This window comes from Mastomys coucha, unplaced genomic scaffold (assembly GCF_008632895.1).
Source record: "Mastomys coucha isolate ucsf_1 unplaced genomic scaffold, UCSF_Mcou_1 pScaffold2, whole genome shotgun sequence".
Lineage (NCBI taxonomy): Eukaryota > Metazoa > Chordata > Mammalia > Rodentia > Muridae > Mastomys > Mastomys coucha.
This window is the reverse complement of record NW_022196902.1, coordinates 12,838,638-12,866,441: the sequence shown is the minus strand read 5'-3', so window position 1 is coordinate 12,866,441 and position 27,804 is coordinate 12,838,638. Positions and strand designations below refer to the sequence as shown.

General features: G+C 41.4%; 1 protein-coding gene across 5 annotated transcripts in view; it reads left to right on the top strand.

Moving 5' to 3' along the window:
* The window catches only part of Pde7b (phosphodiesterase 7B), a 353,839-nt gene that overhangs the window by 155,121 nt on the left and 170,914 nt on the right, over positions 1–27,804 (top strand). Inside the window, exon 1 of one of the 5 annotated variants that reach the window (XM_031380553.1) lies at positions 17,508–18,498. The exons of 3 other annotated variants lie outside the window; for them this stretch is intronic. In XM_031380553.1, the coding sequence (XP_031236413.1) occupies positions 18,261–18,498 (238 nt within the window). In that variant the 5' untranslated portion in view covers positions 17,508–18,260. Of the gene's footprint in view, positions 1–17,507; positions 18,499–27,804 lie in introns of those variants that run through there. One more of the 5 variants, XM_031380549.1, reaches the window with a different exon arrangement.

Sequence of the window (27,804 nt, the reverse complement as noted above, 5' to 3'; positions counted from 1 at the left end):
GAGATATTTGGGTAGCTCTGCTTTATTGATTATCTAAATCTGGGTTTAGCCTATGAACTCACTGGTTTTGTTTGTTTGTTTGTTTGTTTGTTTTGTGGCATTCAATTGTAATTCATTCCTACACCTGGGTTTCCCTTCCACCCTTAAGCCAGAAGATACGTCATAGACACCACCCAGGTACTCTCTACTTTTAGAAAAAAAAAAGTAATATCTGTTTTTATGAAATTCACAGTTTGCATGCATATTAAAAAGTGCATTCTTTACAATATGTAAACATTACAGAAATTCAAAGCTTTACCTACATTTGAGATTAACACATGATTCTCTGTGTAAAAATAGCCTAAGTAGAATTGATAGAGGCAGGAACATTTAGCCAATTTTCTTCAGTGGGCACCTCAGAAAGGTTTCACTGCTTCATGTAAGGCACTAATTACCTGGAAATGAATGTTTTGGTCAACTCACAAGTATGAAACTAAGTAGCAAAGAAGTAGACTTGTTAGCAGAGCTAAAAGTAAAAAGACAAACGGAAAGCCACCTGTGGTTGAATTATATTTATTAAGGCTGATTTTGACCTTCTAAATATTCACATGTCACCAATACACTTTTCAACATCTCTTCCATGTGTATTATGAAATCTCTTGTCTGTGAACTTCATTAATTTGCCAATAATCATTTTGAGTGTTGTTCTCCATTTTTAGCCATGATTAGTTAGAGCTCTTGACTAGTGAGGCATAACTCTATTACTTCATCAAAAGGATATAACATCAATGCATCTTTCCTCTGCTAGAACCATGTGCTGTACTCTCTCACCCCTTTCCCACAGCTCTGATGAGGAAGTTTTGTGCACAGGTCTCTGTTTAAACTGATGTTTAGTCAGTGGGATCAAGAAGGAAACTCTAGACCAGTGGTTCTCAACCTGTGAGTCAGACCCCAGAGGGGTCACACATCAGATATCCTGCATATCAGATATTTACATTAAGATTCATAACAGTAGTGAAATTACAATTTTGGAGTAGCAATAAAATACCTTTTTGGTCAGGAGGTCACTACAACATGAGGAACTGTATTGAAGGGTCACAGCCTTAGGAACATTGAGAACCAGTGCTCTTGAGAATCCTACTTAAGATTCGGTTCTGATTTTCAGCTGAGCTGGTAAAATTGAAGTAAAAATAAAAGCTTAACATTTGTAGTGATGTACTAATCTTATCAAAGGATCTTATTTTGAACCCAGAGTTTTTAAATTCTTCTTTCCACTAGCCTGTTGGGTATGTATATATTTATTATTTTAAGTGTTTATATGTGCATTTAAGCTACTTCATATATTGAAGAATTCATAATACTAAGTAGCCCTTGGATGTATTGAAAATTATTCTTATGGGCCTTGATCTCTTGCCATACTATCTCTCAGAAGAGAAAGACTGCTGGTGAAATTAGAGCCTCTCTCCTCACAGAGAAGGCGGCCACGTCCTGGGATAGCTGTCGCCTTGTCCAAGATCATAGTCTTTACATTATGGGTTTTGTCCATTCTTTCACCATCCACAACTTCCTCAGATGGCCTCCAGTAAGCACCATATTAAGGGCAAGAGAATCAGGTCTACCAAATGACTGTCTTTAAGGTCACTTCTCATCTCTGATGTCACTGACAACTCACAGTATAATTTCTTATATTTCTTAATCTGTATATCAATGCACTCTAGCAATGGCAGTATGATCTGCCCCTCCCTCCATGAATATTTCTCTGAGTAGAAAGGGTTTGTTGTTATTTGCTTCTCTGTTGTTCTGATGAACATCGTAACCAGAACAATGAGTGTAAGGAAAAGTTTGATTTGGCTTACAGTTCTGAGTAGGGGCTATCACTCAGCAAAGTCAAGGCAGGGACTGAAACAGGACCAGAGAAGAAACTTATTTCCTGTGTGCTCTCCAGCTCACAATTGGCTAGCTTTGGCAATCCCTCCAGGACTATCTTGCCAAGGGTGTTGCTGTCCACAGCATGCTGGGCCCTCCCACATCAGTCATTTGACAAGAAAATGCCCCTCAGACTTGCCTAAAGGCGAATCTGATGGAGGCATTTTCTCAGCTGATGGTCTTTCTTCCCAATGATCCTAACTCTGTCAAGTTGACAAAAACAAAAAAACAACAACAATAACAACCAACACAGGCTTTGTCTTTCCAATCTCTATCCTTAGCATTTACAGTACATACTTATACTTCTCTAGGGTTCATTTGGGCTGGGTGATTGGACTGAGTTAGCAAAATGTTTTGTTTCTTTTTAAGCACCATATTGTACAATCATTCCCTAATGAGTCTAAGGACTCGCTTTTGTTTTGTATTCCTTACTCAGACTTACTTGACACACACTTAGATATCTGAAAGTCATCCCAAACTTAAAACATGCAGCCAAAATGTGTAAGTAGGTCTAAATAGATTCCTTTGTTTTCACGGGCCATCCATCAGGAAGATCTAGGAAACCTTTTTCCAGAATTTTTTCCCAAACTGTTTATTTTCCACCAATCTTGTCACTGCTGCCTGAGAGCTAAGCCATCTTTTTTTTTTCTGCTTTGAACTTTAACAGTCCCTTGGTTAGTTTCTGCTTCTTCCTTGGCTCCTGCATAATCCAGTCTCACCAGAGCAACCAGGATGGTCCTATGCAAGCTCTCTCCATTCTTCTCCTGAAACCACTGAGGAAATCTAATAGACCATCATCACAGTCATACTTGGAATGACACCAGAAGTCAGTCTATGATCTACAGAGTCCAGTATTGTCTGCTGGGACATCATCTCATGCTACCCTCTCTTTTGATCACCAAGCACCTGTTTCTGCTTGACTTCAGTTTTCAAAGAAACGTAGTTCTGATGGTAGGATCTCCCCCCCTCATTTATGCTCCTCTCCCAAGGACTCTGAAACCACTTGCTTGGCTTGAGTTTGTTTCTAATTAGCTGTTTGTTAGTACTGGACCTTGCTAAGATTCCCTCAGGCCACAGTGAGACCCTTCCTGCTTCCCAAATTAAGAGTTGTATTTTAGATGCCCATTGAGGCCACTAATCATTAATCAAACAGGTATCCTCCACAGCTAGACAATAACTGGCTCCAGCTGATGGCCATCAGAGCATCAAGACTGACAAGCTTATAACCCCAAACTTGAATCTTGTCCCTCTGAGCTGAGAAGAACCCTAAAGAGAAGTCAGTGGCTTAAGACCATCCTCTCTAAGTCTTTGATGTAACTGTGATCTCAAATATGTCACCAGTCAACCACACACACACACACACACACACACACACACACACACACACACACACACTTTAGCAATGCTCGCTCCCACTCTTGAATAGAGCAGTTGGAGATAGATAGTTCAGAGTGGTGCCACAGTGTAGCCATCCTCTGTTCCTGAGCAGTGTCTTCCTTCTCCATCCTGCTCGCTAACAAGGGAGGAAAGTCTACCCCTTGTTCTCTTTCAACACTAAAGGTTTCTCCAATCTTTTTTCATATCCAAATCAGCCAAACCATTAAGAGACTTCTGAGTTCTCTTATTATAGGAACTATCCCAAAGCAAAAAGGGAGGAGGAGGACAAAGAAGAGGAGGAGGAAGAGGAAGAGGAGAAGGAAGAGGACGGGAAAGAAAAAGGGAGAGAGAAACAGAATTTAAATTTTGTTTTACTTTTTTGTTCAGGTTACAAAAATTCATTTATGAAATTGTTACTTTAATGCTTTCAATGATGTTTTGGGGCCTGAAAATGAGAATTTCCCAGAGTGCTTCAGGAGTAGCCTTAAGGGGCTGGCTCATAACAGTCCTAGATAATTTAGTGACGCATACTTTGTGGAGAGCTGGGATATTGTACATTTTTAACCAATTGTCCTTCTGGAATAATTGCACTCCAATAGATTCAGGGAGAAGTTAGCTCTGCTTTCACTGTCCATGACTATTTAGAATCCAGCAAAAAATTTAAAAATAACATTTTAGCTCTTGGTTTATAGAACTGGATCTGGGGAAAGACCCATATGATCAGAAACATGTGTTAAAAATTAGACCATGAGGGAAAGAGTTGGCAGTTGACCAATCATGAGGAAGAGGGCCTGAAGCTATCAAAGTCTCAGAGAATCTTTAAGTTCATGTCCAGTTAAGACAGTGGAACTGAGGGGAATCAGTCAGTAAAGCACCAGACCTGAGCTCTGTCCTAGAAGCTGTTTTTTAAAATGGATATGGTTGTACTCACCTGTAATCCCAGAGCTGAGCAGGACACGCAGGCAAATCCCTGGAGCTGTCTGGTCAACTAGCATAGCCTATTTACAGAGTTCCAGGCCAGTGAGGGACTGTCTCAAAAATCAAAAGGTGGGAAGTACCTGAAGAATACCTGGTGTTGTTTTCTGACTTTCACATCACCATACACACACATATCACATGCACTCACACACACACACACACACTACAAAGAGTCATGACTAGTGAAATTTTGCACTTTTTTTTTTTCAGAAACCAGCATGGTCTTGGGCTCACTATGTAACCAAGAATGACATTGAGTTCCTTATCCTTCTGCCTCTACTTGACAAATTCTAGGAGCATGGGTGTGCACCACCATCCTGGTTTAGGTGGTACTAGGGATTAAACCCAGGGCAAGGGCTCTGTCAAAGAGCTACATTCCAGCCCTGTGCCTCTTTTCTCTCTTTCCTCTTTTATCTTCCTTTTATTCCAACTTTTATGCTGTACCACAGCAAATCCACATCCTTTGTCTGTTTCCCTTTGCATTTGTCCCCCCCCCACCCCCCCTCCCCGCTTCTTTCTCCCCTCACACCATGATAGTCTCATACCTGCCGGTGCGGAGGCTGAAGCATTGGTGCTAGCTTATAGAGGAGAGAGCACTGATCTGGAAGAGATGATAAAATTATTGAAGGCCTGCTCTGTGCTTGGCTTTATACCATACATATACTTTCCATGCACACCTTCATTTAATATTCTTAATTACCCTAAGAACCGAGTTTATCCACTGCCCCAGTATTACTGCATTATGCTTGGTTTTGTTGCTGGAAACAGTCTTCAAAGGATGTATAGAAAAAGCCCCCAAGAAACACCAACTTGAAAAGGTACACAGAAGTGGGGTATTTGACCAACAGGTTAGAAATAAGAAAGGTGCAGCAACAGGCTAGATTCCAGTGGAAGCCTCGAGCTGATTCTGTAAGCAACCTCTTATTTCCCACGTTTGAACTCTTCCGGGAAAACGTGACTTTACCGACCATGTTAATGGGGGAAAGTTCTAACCCTTCAATAATTTCAAGAAAACCAAACTATGGCTGAGGTCAAAGGGAGTACTTGATTTTGCAACACCAAGTATCCCTTCTGAGGTTTCTCAAAAATGCTGTGGCTGTCTCACACAGAACTCTCTCCGTACTTCTACCACAAACACAACAGCACTAATTCAGAGTACATTGTAATCTAGACCACTCTGGGGGCTGCTCCGTGGCTTATCTCAGAGGCTCAAGTACCTGCTCTCCTCAAATGTAAGAACATAAAGATCAAATGTACTTGAACATTCTGTAACACCTTTGGAAAGAAGGTGCCAGACAGAAGTGATGGGGAATTTATAGGTTTATATTTGACAAGCTCATGTGTTAAAGAAGTGACTAGCCACATCATGTAAAAAGTAAAGCCAAAAACTAACAGTCAGGAAGCAGATACCTGACCCACTGTGCCCAGGCTGCTTTTATGCACACACTTCTACAGGACCACCATCAGCTGGCAGTCAGCTCTGAATGACCATGGACTGTGGTCCATGCAAAGAATGGCCCAAGGCATTTCCTTAACACTTGGAAACACTTAAGGCTCTTTTCCTTCCATTCCTGGTCAAGCTGGTTAGCAAACAGACACAGCTGGCACTGGGAAATGGTTTGCAGCTTTAGTCATTGGCTCCAAGAATAAGATATCTGTTCAGTATCTCCACAGAGCTGTAAGCTCTGTTCACCAATTCCTCATCATTATTCTCTTATTCTTCAGACCAAAGAATGGGAGTCAGAAAGGCCGGCACTGTGCTGCAGATTATTTATATGGTATTTAAAAAAAAAAAAAAGCTACCCTGAAGATCTGTCAGCAATCTCATAGTTCCAGGACACAACCAGGGCAATCAGTGACAGGATCAGTGTCACATATACTGTCATAAGAATAAGGTCACCGAGATGACTCAGTGGTCAAAGGCACTTGCCACTGAGCCTGACAATCTCAGTGTGATGCCCAAGTCCCATGAGAATAAAGGAAAGAACCAACTCCAGCAAGTTGTTCTCTGACCTCCATGTCAGCCCACGGACACACACACACACAAACACACACACACACTTGTAACTTTAAAAGGAAAGTACCGAAGTAAACTAGACAAGGTGCCTCATGTCTGTAATTCTGGTGCCTGGAGGATGGAGGTGAGAAGATCAGATACAAGACCATCATTCTTGGCTAAATGGCAAGTCTCAAGCAAGATGGGGCCAAAACCCTGTTCCAAGACACAAAAACAAGTGCTAATGTGTCAGTGGGAAGTTAAGACAGGAAGATTCTGAGAGAAAGTAGTACATAGCAAGACTCTGTCTCAAAATAAGAAAGACAATAATAAAAAAGTCAACGTTTTCCTTCTCAACATAAGCAGAGAGAAACATATTATACATGGTTCACTCAGACATTTTAAAAACATTAGATAACTACCTGACCTCCCTTCAGTAATGAGATGGTTTCTTCAAGGAATCAAAATGCTTGCTGTCTCTTTTTCTCTGTTGCATAAGAACACATGAGAAAGGCATCTACCTGCATGCCAGAGAGTACCCTAGCCAGAGCCAGGCTCTTCTAGAAACTGATGTTGAACTCAGAAGCTGCTAAAATGCGAAAAATCAATTTCTGCTCTTTAAGCCCTCCAGCCTGTGGTGTTTTGGTGCAACAACCCAAGACTGCTCATTGCATGATCACATGGAAGTAATTCTGTATTTCTAAATTCCCTTAAAACTAGGGCATCCCATGACTCCTTTCTCTTTGCTCTGTGTGAATGAGAGCACTCCTAAGCTGCTAGTTTGCTAGGAACACAGTATCAACTCACTTAACAAATGCAAAAAGAATGATCTCCAAGTTTTAAAAATCACTGAAGTTCAGCTTTAAAACCTTCCTAAATAAAAAATTAAATATAGAATTGTCCAAATCTGCATTCCTATATGTATAATCACTTTTTAATTTCAAAATTTTCAAAGATTTTTTTTTAGTTGTGAAGTTTAGGATAAAATTATAATGAAAAAGCTGGTTATAATCATCATTATCAATAAAACTAATTATGACACATTTGTATGGTAGTACTGTAGTTCCTTCTCTCTGCTAAATTCATTTTAAAAAATAAGTTTAGGAACTAGGGCTGGGATGTAAGTTCATTAGTAGAATGCATGCCTATCATGAAAAAAGTCCCTTTGTTTAATCCTCCATACCACAAAATCCAGACCTGATGGCATATGCCTTAGTCCTCGCACTCGTGACACATGGTAGGAAAGCTAGAAGTTCAAAGTCATCCTTGACTATATAGCCCTCCCTAGACTACAAGAGACCATCTCCTTAAAGAGAATGGCAGGAAGAGCATCTTTATATGCGGAACACTGTACCATGAAGCAGATGCAATAAGCACGCATGTTGAGGAACTGACTGAGTCTGGACTAATGTGAAATTTAGAACAGGGCCCCAAAGGCAAAGGAAGTTATGTTTACGGTTAAATGAAATTAATCGGGTGTCCCTCTTGGTTTAAATAGACAGGAGTTAATTCTGAGATTTCATAAGGAAAATACTAGTTTTTTCTGAATTGGACACATGGCCAAGTCTTTCCTAACAATGAACACAGTGGGAGTAATAGCATATTAATCTCTTATTGCCATTAGAACAAATCACAACTTATCGGCTGAAAATATTTCAGATTTGGGCAGTGGTGGCACATACCTTTAATCCCAGCACTTGGGAGGCAGAGGCAGGCGGATTTCTGAGTTTGAGGCCAGCCTGGTCTGCAGAGTGAGTTCCAGGACAGCCAGGACTACACAGAGAAACCCTGTCTCAAAAAAACAAACAAACAAATAAATAAATAAATAAATCTTTAGCCTGGCAGTGGTGGTGCTCACCTTTAATCCCAGCACTTGGGAGGCAGAGGCAGGTGGATTTCTGAGTTCAAGGCCAACCTGGTCTACAGAGTGAGTTCCAGGACAGCCAGGGCTATACAGAGAAACCCTGTCTTGAAAAAAGAAAAAAAAAATTCAGATTTATTTTCTCATTGCTCTAGTGATCTGAAATCTAAAAACCAAGTCCTCTACACGTCTGAGTACCATTCTGGGGACTCTGATGGTGAATCCATTTTCTGGTCTTTTCCATCTTTTAGGGGCAGCCTGCAACCTTGACCATAGGCACTTTCCACCAGCAAGCCCACACTGACTGTGGAATAGTTTTCACAGTACATCTCTCTGATTCTTTCCACCATTGCTGTTTGCATAGAAAGTTCCCATCACTATACAGGGCCTGTCCAGAGTTCAGGATGGCCCAGGACTCTGTTACAGTGCAGGCTTCTGCCTTGACCTCCCCTCTACCATATAACGAACATATCAGTGTATGTGGAAATTAGGATGTAGGCATCCTGAGAGTCCATCTTTCTATCTTTCATAACCAATATCAGAATGCCACAACACAGTTTCCATAGAAATTTCATATATTTGATGAAAGTTTGACTGAGTCTGTAAGACCAGATGATAGGAGGCTATTTTTGAAATCATTAAATCTCCCACAAAGGGATTTGGACAGTTTTGTAAGGAATGATTCTCTTCATATCAAAATAATATGAATAGTTGCCATCACATTTGTTTATATCACAATTTGAAGACGGCATGATTATAAGGTGTATCCAATGTACAATACATTCACTAGTAAAAGTAAACAAAACTCAATGGAAACCTTTTAATAGCTATCCCAAGAGTCAAACTGTACAGTGTAGCAGTAGTTCAATCAGTTGCCCCCTTGGAGTTTGAAACTAGGGAAGGTGGAGCAGATAAGGCATTGATGATAGGCTTACCATCATGGATTACAATCACATCTGAAACCTCCACTCTCTCTCAGACTGAGGCACAAGTACAGAGGTCACCAGAACAACATAGCAACATCCTGTCTCAAAATAAATAAAAAGGAAATGAAATCGAATGAAAGCTTAGACTTACGGTCCTGAAGTTGAGCCCTGGTACTCTTGTTGAGACATGAAACATAAAAACAACAGGTCTACAAACATATACACATCAAAGGCCATGCTAATGGCAAGCTCAAAGGTCAGAAAACTGAATATGAAGCTTTAGAGGATGTAGAAAGGATGTTGAAAGGATAACAGGACAAAGAGCTCTTAGATCTAGAAGTTGAAATAATAAAATAGACCAGGATCAGTTAGCACCATATACTAGAGACCAAAAGATCCCAGTCATTTTACATCGAGGAATGAAATATCACTAAAGTTTGAAAGGGAGGTGGGGGTGGGGAATTAGCAAGAATGACATAGACAATCTTTTGCCATAAAGTGTGGGGCTCGCTCGGTAAGTGTGGTGATGTTATTTTTGTAGCAATACCACATACTAGACAAACAAAAGACCTGGTAAGATCCCTTCTCTTCATCACACATACTAGACCCCCTTTATTTTCACCTTCGGTTTTCAGCTGACAACAACAGCCAGAACCACGTGAAATAGCAAACATGATGTGCATTTACCGGGGTTCTAATATCCCTCAGCTTTCTCTCCCTTGTTTGTAGTCTCTCTTCTTCCTGGGTGACAGGAAATATAGGTGTTTGTTACCAGAGCAAAGCATTCAGGCTTAGGGAGAAGAAAAAAGAAAGACAATGGAAAATAATCCAGCCAAGCTGTGTTTGAGATTTCTGACAGATGCTTTCATTTATCCTAAGCGTTCTTGTTTAGTTAACTATACAAATTTTTAATCATATAAATGTGGCAGTATTCAAAGCCTCCTGTTCTTGATTATGCTTGTCTTCCAGCTGATTTCACATGCCTCTGGCTCCTGGCACTGCATGCTCATAAATACTACAGCTGGGGCTGCAGGAATTCCAGCCCATACCTGTTAAGAAGTGCAGCCTGCAGTCGAGTTTGTTTTACTTATCTTTTGTGCTTTGCGTCGTGTTTTCTCGAGGCAGAATGAGAAGCAGCAGTCAGACCACTGCCTGAGTCAGCAGCACCATCGGCCACTGGCTCTGGTGCCACGAATGCCTGTTTTCCCTCTCTGTTTCTCTTTCCATCTTTATTTCTCTGTGGAATCATATGGTCACCACCCATTCATGCTCAGGATGTTACACTGGGGAAGATTATAAGGCTTCATCCAAAGACCACTTTGGGTAAATCTTTAGTAACTCCCATGAAAGGACCGGGTTTGTATGACCAAGGATGGAGCTCAAAGGCTCAGAACCTTGCTATGTGCTAACCATGGCAAAAGTGAGGTGGGCTCTCTAACCATGCTGAAAAGTGCAAAGGAGTGGAAGAAAACACTTAAGCAAAAGAGGAATTGGAAAACTGACCTAAGTTTTGCTGCACATTTGATGAGAAGTGACTTTAAAAGAGAAAAGAAAGAAAACAGTGTTTGGTTGGTCTTAAGTTAAAGACCATCGTGGATGCAGTGGTTTAGACTTAACAGCCAATCTTTTCCTTAAAGCTCTGCTGTAATGGCAACCATCACCACTAAAGAGTGAAATAAAACTGAGAAGCCAAGCTATGGTTTGATGCCATGGACGTCTCTGGATGCCGTGGACGTCTCTGGATAGGGCCCTGGCTCTTGTGTTCACTGTTTCCAGTTGCTTGTTTCCCTTAAGAGTCAAGTCAGCATGACTTGAAAAATCCTAATCAGGCAGACAGAATACTGTCACATGGTAGCCCCTAGCCTTTTACTCAGAATATGGTAACGCACCAACACCCTTGTCATAGTCAAGAAAAGTTTTGAAGATGTAAAGTTTGGTTTCTTATCCTTACATGGACCTTTCCAAATGAGAATCTGCATATTAGGACTGGACACGGATGGTGGGTAAGAGCACTTGCTACAGAAGCATGAAGACCCGCATTTGGTCTCCAGAGCTCACATATACAACTATGTATGGCCATGTCCACTCATGTAATCTCAGTATGAAAGGAGGCAGAAATAAGATACTGTAGGCTTGCTAGATTACAGCCTTGATGTAGATTCAGTAAGAGCAGAGAGTGGTGAAGCAAAACATTGGAAATCCTCATCTAGCCTCCATGCATGCCCAGATGCACACGTGCACACACATGCACATATCCATCCCCCAAACACTCCCACACACATATATGTGCATACACACAGGGGTATACACTCATACAAATTCTTGAACACAAAGAATCTGCATGTTGAAGGATTGTTTGGTTATCCATACACATATTAACATTTGAGAAGTATTGCTCCAGAATGCTACCAGAGACCCCCTTCTGGTATAGAAATCACTTGTAGATCATAACTAAGAGAGCTAACAGATAAAAGTAAGAAGGAGTCCTGGGAAGCAGGACTGTACTCTTCACAAATGAACTAGTTGAAACTTCCTTCTCCCAAGCTGACTTTGAACTCTACACACACAAATGAACATCAAGGGCAGAGATGGGTCCTGTTAGAAATCTTTGTCCTTTTTTTTTTTTCTTTTTCTTTTGTTGTGTTGTTTGTACCAAAATTTTTTCCACATATTACTAGTGGCCTTGTTTGTTTTTATCATTTAAAAAGGAAAATCCTAGGGGCTGGTGAGATGGCTCAGTGGGTAAAAAGGAAAATCCTTTGCCTCGCCATTTTCCAGAAGTTCTTTGAGGATAATATTCCACTCTCCTTGAGATCTTCTAAACCCAACCTAATTCTTCACAGCATCCAAGAGACATGTATCATACTTACACAAAAGCAAGACAGTAGAAACCTATTTCGGACTTCTAAAACATTATACGTGGTTTTGCACAGTATGCTTCCATTAAAAACACAGATTAAAGTTAAAGCTATCAAGAATAATTGAGATTCTAAAACTTTTTAAAGAATAAAGACCCCAGACAAATGTAACCTGGGGTTCTCATAAGTTTGTCTGAGGAAATGGGACAGTGGGCATCCTGGAGACACATGCTCAGTAAGGACATAGGACACAAGGTGGCACAACTCATGACCATCAAATGCACCTGTTAGTCACTGTAGATGAAAAGCAATTCCCTGTGTAGAGGTTCTACACAGAAGATATGGCAATAATCACACAGGCTGGAAGTCCAAATATGATTCATAAGTGTTGTACCTAGGCAGAACACTTCGCCTATTGACCCACTTCTGTCCATACACATTACCCTTGACTAGCCAATGAGCACAGTGGTCATTTTTCACTTGATGCAGGTTTCCATATTTCAATTTTTTTCCCTATGGGCCACACCTCAATAATATCTGTCCATTGCTCTGTCTTTAATTTTTTGGACTTCTATATTCTTATGAAAAGGATGAACTTGCAAAGGGACCAATTTTGAGGATAAATGAGTTAGGCTTTTTACCTTTTTAATAGATCACTTTAAAAAATATAGTCAAAATTTGAACTTAAATTGTCAGCTTTATTTCTTTGTTATTTTTGTTGTTGTCTTGACAGAGGGTCTCACTGATCTCAATGTGTAATTCCCCTGCCTCGGCTTCCCAAATGCCAAGATTACAGATGTGAACTCCACACCCAGCCAAGGATAACATCTTCAACTTTTAAAATAATAACCTTAAATTTTACAGCACATTTCCGTTTTAAGCTGTTTAAATTCTTGAAAGTTCGCTCTGTGATGGCTAAGGTGTTTACTGCTCTTTCACCCACTTGCAGATAAGACATTAAACCTGATGTCAAACTTAATGGTGAGCACGGTCCGAAACCCAGCTTTTGTGACCCTTAGAAAAGTAGCCCTGCAGACACTTGACAGTGTTCATTGTTGTACTCTTTGGTTTGGTCTTGGTTTTTTTCAATAGAGACTTAAATATAAAATTATGCCAAGTATCTTCTCCTACCATTTATGGATTTTCAGAATCAAAATTCCTGAAAAGGCTAGAGTCATAGAAGGCCTGGGTGTCAGGCCCGGGAACCAGTCCTGGCTGGAACAGAGCCACTGCAGCAGCAGCAGCGGGAGGACACAGGGAAGAAAAGCAACCCTGCCTGCGCTTTGGCTTGCACCCTTGCTCGAATGGAGGCGCATTTGCTGCTGACATGTGTCATAGACAGTAAAGCTAGCATTACCTAGGATGTCTAAAGGTCAAGAGAGGGTTGTCTTCTGCTAGAACCCTGCCATCCCCTTCTACCAGGATCTCAGCAGCAGAGCCCAGCAGCTCCCAGGTCCTGAGACAGGACGCAGGGTCCCAGGGGCAGCATAGCTTCCCCTTTTTGCTGCCTGACTACTGAGTGGATACATGAGTAGAACTTAGGCACCTGTTATAAAATCGAGCTCCAAATTTGTCAGCTGAACCCATTCTACTTCCTGTCCCTCCTCTCAACCTGCTCTCCTCTGCCCATGTGACAATGGAAATGATGCTGCCTTGTATGGCTGGTCTGTAGCCCAGCTCCTTCCCTTACTTACTGGCATAGTTCCTTGAGATTAGCTAAGGCCAGAGTTATTACATTTCTAATTCTCTTGAAGGACACTGTAAATTGTTTGAGCTTCTTCTGCTTGGGCTGCGTTAAACAAAGTTAAACGACCTGTGTTTCCCTCCTCGCTCATTCTGGATTGCATCTGAATTGGGATTGTGAAACCAGAATGGCCAAAAGGTTGGGGCTAGGGGTCAGAGGAAGCATATACATTCATTTTTGAGCTGAATTTATAAAGAAAAATGTGTGAAATACAACAGACCCTCACACATAGAAGATAATGAATGATGGATAAGAGAATAAATTTCTTTCAGAAAATCATCTCAGCGAGTTCATCACTAAAATGACGAATCTGCTAATAGACTCCGTAGAAAAGAAAATGGCAGCAAATATGCTTCTAAGTCTAGATAGTAAAATGATACTCTCTAGAATGTTAGCTATGTTTAAGTGGTTGGTTCCCATTTTTAAAATTATAAATAATATATAATAAATACACGATATTCTCACAACCCTTAGATCATGAACAGTTAGTTCTTCAATTTAATTCAAGGATCAAACCAACATATTTACTATTGGAGTTATTAATTTCTTTTCTTAAATAAGCTGCACCCCTCAGCAGTCTGTAAAATCAAATTTAATTCCCTTTGAAATAAGCTCCTTTTTGATTCTTCCTTCCTCCTTCCTTCTGTATTTTTTCTTTGCCTGCATGTGTATATGTGTCCACACATGTATGTAGATGTGTGTGTACACATGTGTGTAGATATATAAGTTCATGTGTATATGTGTAGATGTGTGTGCATGTGTGTATATGTATGCATGCATTATGTAGATGTGTAAGTGCATATGTGTATATGTGTATATGCATTGTATATATGTGTGTGTGCATGTGTATATATGGGTGCATGCATTTGTGTAGATGTATAAGTGCATATGTGTATATGTGTGCATGCATGTGTGTAGATGTGTAAGTGCATATGTGTACATGTGTGCATGCATGTGTGTAGATGTGTAAGTGCATATGTATAGATGAAAGCATGCATGTGTGTAGGTAGATGTGTGTCTCTGCATGTGGAGGTCAGAGGTCCATATGAAGTGTCTTCCTCTATCCCTTTTCTATCTTGGCTTTTTTTGAGATTGAGCCTGGAGCTCACCTTATTGGTTAGATCGGTTGCCCCAAGGTCTGCCTGCCTCTGCTCAAGCTCAGTTTACAGATGTAGGCTTCCACAGTCAGCTTTCTCTTGGGCAATGGGGAGCCATGCATCCTCATGCTTTACCCACTGAGCCAGTCTTCCCAGTGCTGGCACAGGCTGGTTGGAGAGTTCACATCACACTCCATTCACACACAGAGAGAATCCTGGTTTTCTTTTACTAGAATGGAAGACAGGCTCAGAACTAGTCTATGTTGAAACCTCCTGTCCATACGTAGCACATTAATTTCTGATAGCAACATTTGTGAGAATTCTTCAACAAATGAGGCTTTGCTTCAGGAGTCTCATGAGTACAGAACATCTCATATGTTTTCCCAAACCAGGGGAGCCAGACTTCTGGCTTCTATTATATCTCAAGGTAAATGATGTTCACTGAGTGAAGGAAATCACGACTCCATAGGCAGCTCTCCTAAGGTAACTATTTGAAAGACCAGAGACATCTCAGCCTGAGATTAGTTACAAAATGTGACAAAGCCACCTTTCAGAGAAACACTGTGGCTGTGAGCTTTCAGTCTGTAAGAGCAAGCACCTCATCAGTTCCTACTGGTCTCAGGGGCTGCTCTTGAGCCAAATGTCGCCTGAGCCAAGCTTTCTCGCAAGATTTCCTGTACTTCCTGTCTCTGTATGAGCCAGAAATACCCTGAGAACAACCTTTCTTGTGGTATTCTTGCACTTCTGCTCTGGGATGAACATGATCCCATATTGGGGAAATTTCTTAAATTAAGAAAATATTTTCAACACATAGACCTTCAAATGAAGTGGGTCCCCTTTAGGGATAAAAATTGGAAATGATAGTTGTTTGGCCTTAACTCATTTCATTCACTCATATTCAATAACCCAACATTCTGTAACTTCTCTAGGATTTTTTGCAAGGAAATGTGTGGAACAGTATAGAAGAAGCGGTAGAAATGTATATTCTTGGCCTTATAAAAAGTCATCTTCAAGAAACCTACAAGGAAGATCTGTGTTCTTAATCCATCAGCATCTGAGATATATCATATCATATATTTGTTTTCTTTGTTCTTAACCCCTTTGTTTCAAGGGTCAGGATATCCTGATGCTAAGTACTCTTGCAAAATAACTGAGCAAAAATAAAAATAGTCAAACACTTAGGAAACCCTTCAGTTGCTAAGTCAGGGAAGTTTGCAACTGAGGAGTGAGTTTAAGACATTATTCAGGAAGTATGGTACGGAGTGCGACAGCCATCTAGATGTGCTTGTTAAATAGAAATCTCTGATTCCTGAAATGCTTGATGCCCTGAGTCTAATGGAAGAGCTGTCAAACTGCAGACACGTTCAATTGCTTTATAAATCTTTTTATCTCAACAGAGGGAGTTAAAGACATCTTTCAGAGAAAGTGGATCACCAATTTTTGCCTATTGGGTTGTATGAATATGTAGTTGTTATATAAAAGCTGCAACATTTTAATAAAATTCTCAGAAAAGTAGTCATATTTATATATGTATGTATATATATAGACACACACACACACACACACACATATATATATATATATATATATATATATATATATATGGAGGGGGTGTATTGACCTTTTTTCATCTACTAGGAAAGAAAGCAAGTTCACAGTATACTTTTACATCCATAAGAAAAGAGAGGGGAAAAATACTTAATTCATTATGGAAAACCAGACTTATTAACCATAGTTTTAGAAGAATAATAACAAAAATGTTGCAATGAGCTTTACTGCTTTCAACTTTAAAAACAGGATAAGCGAGGGGGGCAGAGCAGTGAGAATAAAACAGCCTGCAATGGTCTTTCTCCTTGCCCCCGAATCTCCTCCATGCTCCCCTAAAGAAACATCAAAGGATCGTGTGATCAACCAGCCGTAGGAATGTAGAGCAGGAGCAACAGCTTGTACATCAGCAAAAATAAAGAGCCAAGCAAAACAAAAGCCTTTGCAGCACAGAGACACTGAGCTCGGAGGAAGACAAGATTGTTACAATGTCTTTCAAGAAAACAGGGCCTTTCTAAGTGAATGTGCAAGTTCAAATTGTTCCTACAAACCCAATTTGCTGGCAAAAAACGCCAAGCATAATAGCACCCCACATTCGTTTATGTCCAGGGCCTTTCACATAAGCGACAGGGGGCGTCTCTGTTGCTGTGTTGGCTCTGACTTCCAGGGTCAGCGCCTTCATCTCTGAACCTCAGGAAACAAGAGGCCTGGCCCACAGTTGTCCTCAATTCTCTACTCTAGGGTGGGGGCACAGTAGTCAGTGGCCCAGATATTAAGCCCACAGTGTGGTCTCTTTGAAAAGAATCATCCACGCTTTCTTTTTCAGGCCATTTATGACCCCCTACCAACACCATTTAAAAGGATGACTGCCCTTTGAAAATGGGTTTTTAACCATCCCGATCCACGTGTCCAAGCCAAACAGTCGCCCTGTGCATATGCATAAGGACTTTGACACTTCCCTAATCCACTTCTTTCCAGTCAGCTTTGGAATGTGATTCAATGTTATTTCCTTCCAACTTGAAGGGCAGCTGAGGTTACAAAGGGATTTGACTAATGGACCAAAACCCGGTTAGTTTGCAGAGAACTTTGACAGTAAAGTGGGTGGGGTCTGGAAGGAGAGTGTTTGAACTGTGGTCCTTAGGATTGAGCCACCCCCATCCTGTGTGGCACTGTGAACAGACAAGACAGCCCCCTTCCCCAGGCCCTCCAGAGAGAGCAGCTGCAATGAGCCCCAGAGCTCAGCTTCCTGGTTTTTTGTTTTTTGGGTTTTTTCTTTCTTTCTTTTTTTTTTTTTTCTTAAGTTCCTCAGATTTGCAGGACTAGACTCTGGGAAGCTTCTAGGCGTCCTGTGCCATAGATTGACCCCTCACCTGACACTTCCAGATAGATAACAAGTCTATGAGGGGCCCCCTCAGAGAGTCATGCAAAGCAGAGCCCCAAGTCTTTGCCTGAAGTCTTTCACGGCTAAGCCACTTGACAAACTTGACAAGCAGCAAAAAGAAAAAGGAAAAGAAAACGCTCCCAGAAAACAAAACAAGAGGAAGAAGAGGGAAGAAGGCGAAGGCTGAAGCCTCCTCAACGGCTTTCCCCACTCCTGCTGTCGTTCCAGCTGTAGCCTGGGATTAATTAAGTGCTGTGAATTCAGTGCCTGGGAGAGAAGAGGAAAATGCACTGTATCTCTAAGGAAGGAAGGAGTCCAGAGACGGTTTCTCAGCAGTGAGGAACCTTAGGCGGTGCAGCGGTCTCATCTCGTCGCCAGTGTTTAGTGCAGGGGCTGGGAAAGCCAGAGAGGCTGTGCCAGGCTGGAAGAGGCTTGTCTTTCCAAGGCGGGAGAGGATTTCACGCGGGTTTGCCGGTTGCTGCCCGGGAAGAAATTCCCCTCTGGTGGCAGCAGCAGCAGCAGCAGCAGCAGCAACAGCAGCAGCAGCAGCAACGGCGGCAGCCCTGCCTCCTCTTCTGGGGAACAGGGCAGAATGCCTGTGCTAGAGCGGTACTTCCACTCTGCAGAACTAGGCAGAAGGTGGACGGCCCCAGAAGCTGTGCTACCCTCTTCCCTCAACAGCAGGCCGGGGTGCCAGCAGGGGCTGCTACCCTGGGACTTGCCAGAGATGATCAGGATGGTAAAGCTGGTTTGGAAGTCCAAAAGTGAGCTACAGGCAACCAAACCGAGAGGCATTCTGGAAAACGAAGATGCTTTCCACAGTTTCCCAGGTAAACTTGACTGTGGGGTGCAGAGGTAACCTGTACAGGTCTCATCTCTGCCGGTCCGGTACTGGGGCCACGGAAGGGAGGCAAGCTGTGAGGACAGTGTTCAGGGCTGGCTTCCAAATGTTTGTTCTGTTGTAAAAAAGCATCTATAAGTTAATCGTGATAGAAGTAGAAGGAATATTGGAATGGAAATCAACAAACTTAGAATAGGGGTCAGCTTAATGCAGGCTTGCCCTGCAGACTTAACCGGGTCAAACTTCTGAGCTTCAGACCCCAATGGCAGAGAGTGCAATAGGATTCTCGAATGTCCATCCTGCTCTCTAACACTTCCGTCCAGAGTTAGGAGAGTCTTCAACAGAGTATTTTCCTTAGGTTGCTATTTGCATATCTTTAAGTTAAAAAAAAGAAAACATACCCTCCAGTTTTTAACCATGCAACGTATGATGTATACGATGCTTCCAGAACTGAGTGTGCAGTATGCAGGCTGTTTCAGCCCTTGCAAGTTAGTCAACTGCTCTGCCTCAGTTTCCTCCTTGGCAAGTGATAAATAATAGCCCTACAGAGATGGAGAAAGCTCAGGTCATCCACAAGTGTGGTGATGATGAGTCACAAGGGCTTTTTCATGTCATATGAATGTGCTGTTTGAGATGGGACAGTCAGTTGGACCTTGCCTATGTGTCTAATGGGGAGGGGCGCGAAGATACCCCTGGGGCTCGTAAACTACAAATGCCACAACTGGTGACTGGGAAATCTGTTGGTGAGTGGAAAGCAGTGGGTTCTTGGAGAAGGAAGGCACAGGAGTGTGTTTGTGCCTTTTAAGTCCTGGCCATCCCCGTGCAGCGGAATCCTGACACACCATCGGCAGTGAGCGATGGGACAGGCAGAAAGACAGACCAAAAATGATCTCCTTTTCCTCACAGAAATGGGCTGAGAATGAAACCTCCCCTGTTTTGTTTTGTTTTGTTTTTGTTTTTGTTTTTGTTTTTAAATAACCTATTGCCCAGGGCTTTGTTGTTTGTTTTCCATTAGGTTGCCAAATAGTTGATAAAGAATATTATTAAAAAGTAATTCTGGATACGGGGGAGTCTGAAAGTAAGAAAAGAAACTAATGTTCTTTAGTAAACGATGCATATCTCGGCACTTAGAAAGGAAAGGTGAGGCAGTCAGCCAGAGGTTTGTGTGGCATCTGCAAGAGGGAAGCCAATGGAAATGGGTCTTGGTCAGAAGAAATGAGGTAATGGGAAAGCCATTCATATGCCATGACACAGGGCAGGGGTGATAGAAGCCGCCCAGGCAGAGGATGCAAACTGGGCACCACAGCTGTGCTCATCCTTGCTTTGTGTCACTCACTGAGGTGACTAAAGTTCGTATTTCAAATGACTCCCTTTCATAGAATGTCCCCACTCAGCGCTTGCCAGCGTGTCTGTGGGAAAGGTACACGTCATTCTTTACATGTCATGTGGGCAGATGTCTGACCCTGGAAACGCTACCGCCCTGAGCCTCTCACACCTCCCCACTGGTTCCTTCCTCGCCCCTTGCCATCCCCTAACTCACACCACATCTGCTTCACCTGGCCTGCAATGAGACTGGTTATTTAAATGTCTCCTCCAGGATGTCTGTCTGCCTCATCTGTCCTCCCCAGCCCCATTTCTCAGGGAACGAAAAGTCTCACAATTTCTGATGTGAGCACTAAACCCTCTCACGCATCAGCACAGGGCCAAAATGATAAACCTGGGAATGTGTGGCTTTGCCTTCTGAGTTGTCACCTTCTGGACCTCAGTCTGTCTCTGGCCACTGCCCTGTGTCTTCTTTGCAAGCCACAAGTGCTCTTCAAAGACATCATTCCCACTATTAGACCTAGGCAGTAAGAGCCTGGGTTGTTTTCCGTTGTGTATGGGGTGGTGTGGGGGAGATGTGGTCCAAAGCACCAAAGTTAATTCAAACTGCATGAATTCCCTTATGTCACTTACCTCATAATCCTCAGTCAACCTTACTGACAACCTTATTAAGAAACTGTGTATCGGGGCAGTGGTGGCGCACGCCTTTAATCCCAGCACTTGGGAGTTAGAGGCAGGTGGATTTCTGAGTTCGAGGCCAGCCTGGTCTACAGAGTGAGTACCAGGACAGCAAGGGCTATACAGAGAAACCCTGTCGAGAAAAAAAAAAAAAGAGGAAAAAAAGAAAAAGAAAAGAAAAAAGAAACTGTGTATGAAGTGGTGCCTGCCTCTAAGTCTTGCCCCATGCTTCAAATGTCTTTCTTTGGCTCACCCAACTGAGAATGTTTGATTCAAACTACAGAATCAAATTCAAGCATTCCTGCCCCATGTTCTCAGAAAGTAACTGATAGGTTGCACGCAACATTTTTCCATGCTATCACTGAAAACAGGGAAGCTCAATATTATAAATTCTGTGTATATTTTGACTACCTGTGATAACAGATGATTAGGCCTAAGTGTTTAAAAACCATGAAATTGCAGAAGTTCTGAATAGCACCAGTAGTCACTCCACTGGACTGTAAAGACGTAAAGCCACTGGCTGCTTCTCCCTTGTGACGGGCACCGATATTTGTATTCATGTTTCTTTAGACAACCCTAGAACTCTGTTCTTTAAGGTGAAACATTTGAGATATTTCGTTAGGTAATAAAAGGACGAACAAAGGAAAGCTGAGAGAAGAAATAGAAATATCCATTCATGAGAGATTCAAGATGAGCTGCAGTGAATTACAAGCCGCAGAAGGCAGAAGAGAGCAGGGGACAACTGGGGAGGTGACGGGGAACAGCTGGGGAGGTGACGACAGGTCAGCATGCCCTGGGTGGCTGCTCGAAGCCGCAGGCTGGAGAGAACCTTCATGATGTATGAGATGCATGGCTGTGTGGGGAGTGACCCTAAACTGGGCATTGCCCCACATACCGCTCACTCTCAGAAGGTGTTTCCAGAGTAATACTGAGAATTGAATAACTGAAGTCAGAATGCCTCGGCAGTTACTGAGTTCCATCTTGTAGTTTAATCAGAGAAACACTCTTGTGACTCTTGTCTCTTTTTTCTTTCTTGAAGCAAAAGATCATCCATCTAATTAGCTAGTTCCTGTGTTTTAGAAATGAGGTGAATAGTTCAGAAAGACTCAACATTGCCTCACGATTCCCCCAGAGCAGGATCTTAATAGTCTGATTCACAAAACTCTCACATGAGCAGAAAACATGCTAGGTGTTTAGATTCACACCTAAGGTGGGATGTGGGTTCTATAGTTACCTGTTGTTGGGGTCATGATTCAAAAAGAAAAAGAAAAAAAGCTCAGTCAAAAAACTCATTTTTATATTATTTTTATATTTAATTTAGGCTAAAAGTTCTTTAATGATATGTGTTATTATTGTATCAGAGTTTGTATATTTACTAAAAGTAATATTTACCTGTAAAAACAAGCTCACAAACTATGAGAGGGTAGCTAATTAACATAGGTGGTTATATAGCTGTTGACTTCAAGAATCCTCTGCATCTAAAACGGTATAAGCATGTCAGTTTCCAAAATGTTTAAATACAATTAAAATTTAAAAAAAAAAAAGTCAATCTAACCAAAATATAATAGTATCATTTAGAATGTCAGGCTGTGTCTTCTCTACGTTTTTCTCTTGGTTATGGAGGGGGCAGCTTTAGCTTTAGAAAGGAGCCTCCAGTACTGGGGCAGTATGGAGAACAGTCCTCACTGGCCCTCAAAGCCTCCAGCAGAGCTTAGCGAGCAGGCATCAAAGATGGGAGTGGAAGTGGGTAAAGAATTACTAGTTTTCCCAAATGCCAGGTGTGCAAACATTGCGACAATTTTGAGTCTCAGCAGCAGCAAGTGTAAGTTCTGATGCCTCCAGCAGAGCCTGTTCTTATTTGAATAAATAATTTGACTTTGAGATTCAACCACAGAACTGGAAATTCTATGTATACTTTCCTTCCCTTTTGGTGTCTCCAACCTAAATTGTGTATTATATTTTAGTTACTTAATAAATCTGTTCTCATTTTAATGGGCATTGGTTGCAGAAAAATATGAAAGCACAGGACTCGTTTGAAAGAAAGAACATAGCCCCTTTTCCTTTTTAGCTCTTGCTTGTCATGTACTTCAAGGAGAACACAAATATCAGAAATGTGCTTGATACCCAGCTCTGAACAGCAAATGACAAACAGACAAGAAAATCTCCCAAAGGGTTCCAATTCCAGAACTCTATGACTTAAATTGACGTTTAACCTAGCATTTAAAAGTGTCTTAAGTAACAGACATGACATAAATTATGTTGAAGAATGAGCACCTTAATCATTATGATTCAGGGAAAATTTATCTGATACTTAGTGTGTGTACCACGGACTGTGCTAGACAACACTAACTGAATGCTGAATTAAGGGTTTAATGAGAGAAGAGTGGTAACACATTTATGAATCTGAGCTGTCTGGAGCTTCAGTGTGAAAACGGGCACTTACTAGTTTAAAGTTCTTCACACACTCAAAATACTGACAGGAGAGCTGGTGAAACAAGGCGCACTCATAAAAATTCATATGCACTTCCAAATGCTCACCAGGGCTTGTGCTTAATGATTTCATTCAAAACAAAACAAGTTGCTTTGAGGAAAGAATCAATTAGCCTCAACGGGGGATATACTAATATTAATTCATACCATTTTTCTAAAGCTACTGCCTATGGACATTAGCCTATTACCCGACATTTGGTCTATAGCTTTAGTGAGTGATGTCGTTGATGATGTCACCCCTCCTTTAAGTGGAACATAAGAGCAAATCAAAACCAAGAGACAAGCCAGATATGCTGGATCATACTGTGACTTCAGCATTTGAAGGCTGAGACAGGAGAATCACTTTGAGTTTGAGGCCATCCTGGACCACATGGTCAGTCTCAGGTCAACCTGAGCTACAGAATGAGACCCTGCCTCCCAAAAAAATAAAAATAAATAAATAAATAAATAAAAGTAAATAAAAATTCAGGAGGAAAAATAAAAAAAAAATATTTGAACCAAACATATGCTTTCCATAAATTCCTTTTTCTGAATGACAGACATCCAAACGTAAGACAGTTTTCTCCTGTTCCCTAATTACAGTTGGCTCCAAGCCCTTGAGGGAGGCTTAAGAGAGACTGGAAGCACAGAATTGAGATTTAAAGCTGTTTAAATCCTGCATGCACACTGATGAGCTGTCTGAGACCTTGAGCATGTTAACCCCATGATAGCTCAGTCTCTCTCCTATAAAAGAAAATGGTAATAATAGGAGCCTTCGTATAAGGTTATTAAGAGGATTGAATAAGCTAATACTGCTAAATCAATCTAGAAAGACCTTAAACACTACTCCATCCTTGGTAAATGATGTCTATAATACATATACACACTGAAGTTCTCTCCTGGATGCCTTCTCACACCCTTCTTCTTCCTCCCACTCAAGAGGCCCTGGCCTGGCCTTCTGTTGCTCTATCTGGAATCTTGCTGTTGTATTCAACAACAACTGTTCCTTCCCCACATCTCTTCCTTCAACTCTGGGATTTAGATCACCAGTGTTAAAACCATAATTTCCTCACCTCACCCTTTTTCAAAATCCTTCAGTGATTTTTCTGGTGTCTGCAAAGATAAATCTAGATCTTTCATCCTGCACAGGGCTCTGCATTCTCTGGGACAACCTCACTTTCCCAGGCTTGGTTGTCATCAATGGCCTCTGAGTTCTTGTCCCCCTCAAGAATCCTACCATCTCCTCTCAGCTCTTTACTCATTGTCACCAAGCCTTAAAATGAATTTCTTCCAGGTCCCCAGTTTCCCTACTCTCTAAGACACTATCCATATTCTGGGCCCTTCACAAACCCTTTCTAAGATTACTGAACTATGGTTGGCCCTTTACATTTGGGGACTCAATTAATTGTGGATTGAAAATAAAAATGACAAAATCATACATGTCCGAGACATATACAGACCTTTGCTTCTCATTCCTTACATAGCTCTAGCGTAGCTATTTACACTTTGTTCCAGTATTGAGATTATGAGAGATGGAAAGGTTTGAAGAATGCAGGAGGGGATGCGTAAGCCATGTGCCAACACTTAGCCATTTTACCCAGGGACTTGGACATACATGGGTTTTGTCACCCACATGAGGTCCTAGAGCAGAATGAATAACTAACCCACGATGGCTGTGTGCCTCTCCAGCCCTCACAGAACTTTGCTCACACTTATTCACAGGCAAACACTTTCTTTAGTTAAAGTTGTCTTCTCCTGAGCCCCTGCTTTTTTCACATCTGGAGAACATCCTATTTCCTTTGTATTCTCCCTAACCGTGTTTTTCTTGTCAGCCACTCAATGCATTTTCATATGTGGGAAATATTATCAGAAGGAGTAAAATCATTTACAGGCTGTCATTAAGTGCATAAATGAGTACCTCTTCTCCAAGAACAGATAATTCGAGAAACAGGAATTGGCATTCTTCCTTTTAGTGGAATCGTTTTTAGTCTTCTATTCTTACAGTGGATTGGGATTAGTCATTATAGCTTTTAAAATAAAAGAATACACAGGAGTGAATTTCCAAATTCAAAACTAATGTACAATAGTACTTTGTTCTTCAAGAAAAGTTGTAATTCACTGATGATTATAAACTTTAAGTACAAATGCATATAAGTTCTGGGCTTGCTTTTGTAATTCTTAAGTACGTACTATGTTTAGATCTCTTACATGATATACGTAAAATCTCCCAAGCTGCTTTGATTTGGGCATTGTTTTTGTTGGTGGTGGTTGTTGTTATTTCTGTTGTGTTCTGTTTGTCTTGTTTGGTTGCTTTTGGCTTTGTTTTGGCTTTGTTTTACAAGTAGCTCAGCACATTCTCCAGCACGGTTTCAAAGATGGATTGTGCAGTCCGGTGTTTACCTGGCCCTACCAATGAACTTCCGATGCTGCCGAAGGCTGTCCCTCCCATACCCTCTGCTCTTTGCCTAGAGACAGTCTCATTTCTTCACGCTTGCTTTAGACAAGCCCCATTGAACTGCCCAGGAGCCCAGACTTTCACATCAAGCTAATCTCTAAAGGGAAAACCTTAGCAGCATGACTGCAAAAGCTCCCAACGTGGGTGCTGTGTCCTAGTGCGCCGCCGTCTCTGGCTTTGCTTCTCAGTACACTTCACAGTAAGCAAACTCCATCTCACACTAGTGAAAACGGTAAACCAAGCTCACACACAGTACCTGAGACTCTACACGCCATAGTCTACAGATACACGCAGTAGTGTTCGTTTTCTGTCAGTCTATCTTGGCACTTGCACACATATCTCTCTGGAACTGATATCTGTCTCAAAGATGCTAAGAAACTGCTCTAAGAGATAAGTTTTATATCTTTACACTTGCCCTAAATTTCCTCAAATTACAAATTTCCAAACCCTCCCTTCCAAGTGTGTCTCAACCAAAATCTGTCCTGAATGTCTTGAATGTTTTGCTACTTTGGCAGTGACACTTGAGTTCTGGGGGAGCTCTAGAGCCTGCAGATCCCATCTTATCACTAGTAGAAAGATAAAAACTTAAAATCAGCTCATATGCAATTTGGAAAATGTTTGACAAAGATGAAGTGAGACTGAGTTGCAGATGGCCCTGAGTCAAAGGAACACAGCTTACTGCAGAGAAAAAGAAAAAAAAAGAAAAAGAAAAAGAAAAAGAAATTGTTAGAACAAGGGATAAAGAATAAAGTTCAAGAGAGACTGAATGGCAACTTCTTGAATGTAGTAACAGAAAGATATAAGAGCCAAAATAAAAACAAAATGAAGATGAGATTGTCCCTGAGGAATAAATATAAATGTTTGGCTAAAGTATTAACCAGAAAAACAAATAGCCTTGGGTACAATAACAGGATCACTATTTCTCTTTTCAACCAATCACACAAGACAGTAATCAAAGCCAAAGCAGAGCTCCTCTTTCATGTTTCCTTCCCTGAGTCTTTTGAGATAATGTCAAGCATCTCATAGAACACCTAGACATCGCTGATAAGTACCTCGGAAAACCCAACTTTCTAATTAACAACATGGTGTTCAGTCTCTTCTGATTGTCTTGTGAATACTTGTCCACAACATAGGTCTGCATCTGAACTCTTTCAACACACACACACACACACACACACACACACACACACACACACACACACACACTGGCAACCATCTCAAGATTGTTGACATCAGAACATTCCGCTGAATGCATAGAAAGCATGAAACAAGATGCTTTTAGTGATTTTATTTTCTTTCTTTTTTGGGGCAGTGGGTAGAGGGGTTCTTTGTGGAGTCCTGGCTGTCCCAGAATTCACTCTGTAGACCAGGTTGACCTTAAACTCACAGAGATCCACCTGCCTCTCCCTCCCAAGTGCTGGAATTAGAGGCATGCACCACCACTGCCTAGTGAAACAAGATCTGTTTAAATCATGCCTTTCTGATTGGTTTCCACATTAAAAGTTGTGGTTTTCTATCTGCTGCTGGGGCTGGAGAGATGGCTCAGCAGTTAACAGCAGTGACTGTTCTTCCAGAGGTTCTGAGTTCAATTCCCAACAACTACATGGTGGCTCACAACCATCTCTAATAGGATCTGAAGCCCTCTTCTGGTGTGTCTGAAGGCAACTACAGTGTACACATAGACATAAAATAAATAAATAAATCTTCTATCTGCTACTAATTGGAATTGTGTCACAATCATGCTCTGCCCAGGTCTGTTACGTTTTCACTGTTTGAATGTGTTCATTGGAAATGTCTCTGCCCTCCTCCCCTCCTTTTATGACTCCTGGCCTCTAGGCAATAGGAAACTGCCAGAACTGTAGCAGGGACCCTTATATTCTCCTAACTTTGGAACAGGAATCATAGTTGCCTCTTTCAAGATGGCTGACATGAGAGGTAGCCACTGCCTCTTTCTCTTACTGCATGTTAGAACATCGACTTCCTTTGAATGGTGATCTACCCACCCTTCTTTTCTTGGATCTATGTCTAGTTTCCTAGACACCTATAAGCCAAACTGATGTACAATCAGGAAATGGTGAGTCCTCTGGATATGTAAATTAAAAAGCAAATTCTTTCTGCCCTCTTTAAAATAGGAAGACCCAGTTACTTGGTTTGGTAACACAGGCCTGGCAAAACAGGAATAAACATCATTGAACTTTAGAAAAAAAAATGAAAGAAAAATTTAAGTATTTCAAATCCTCCAAAAATATACAGTTATCTTCTGAGGCTACAGAATGCAAAATAGTGTTTTAATATCATATGCAATAGCTCTACCGGAGGACCCAGCCATACCACTACTGGGCATATACCCAAAAGATACTGCAACATGTA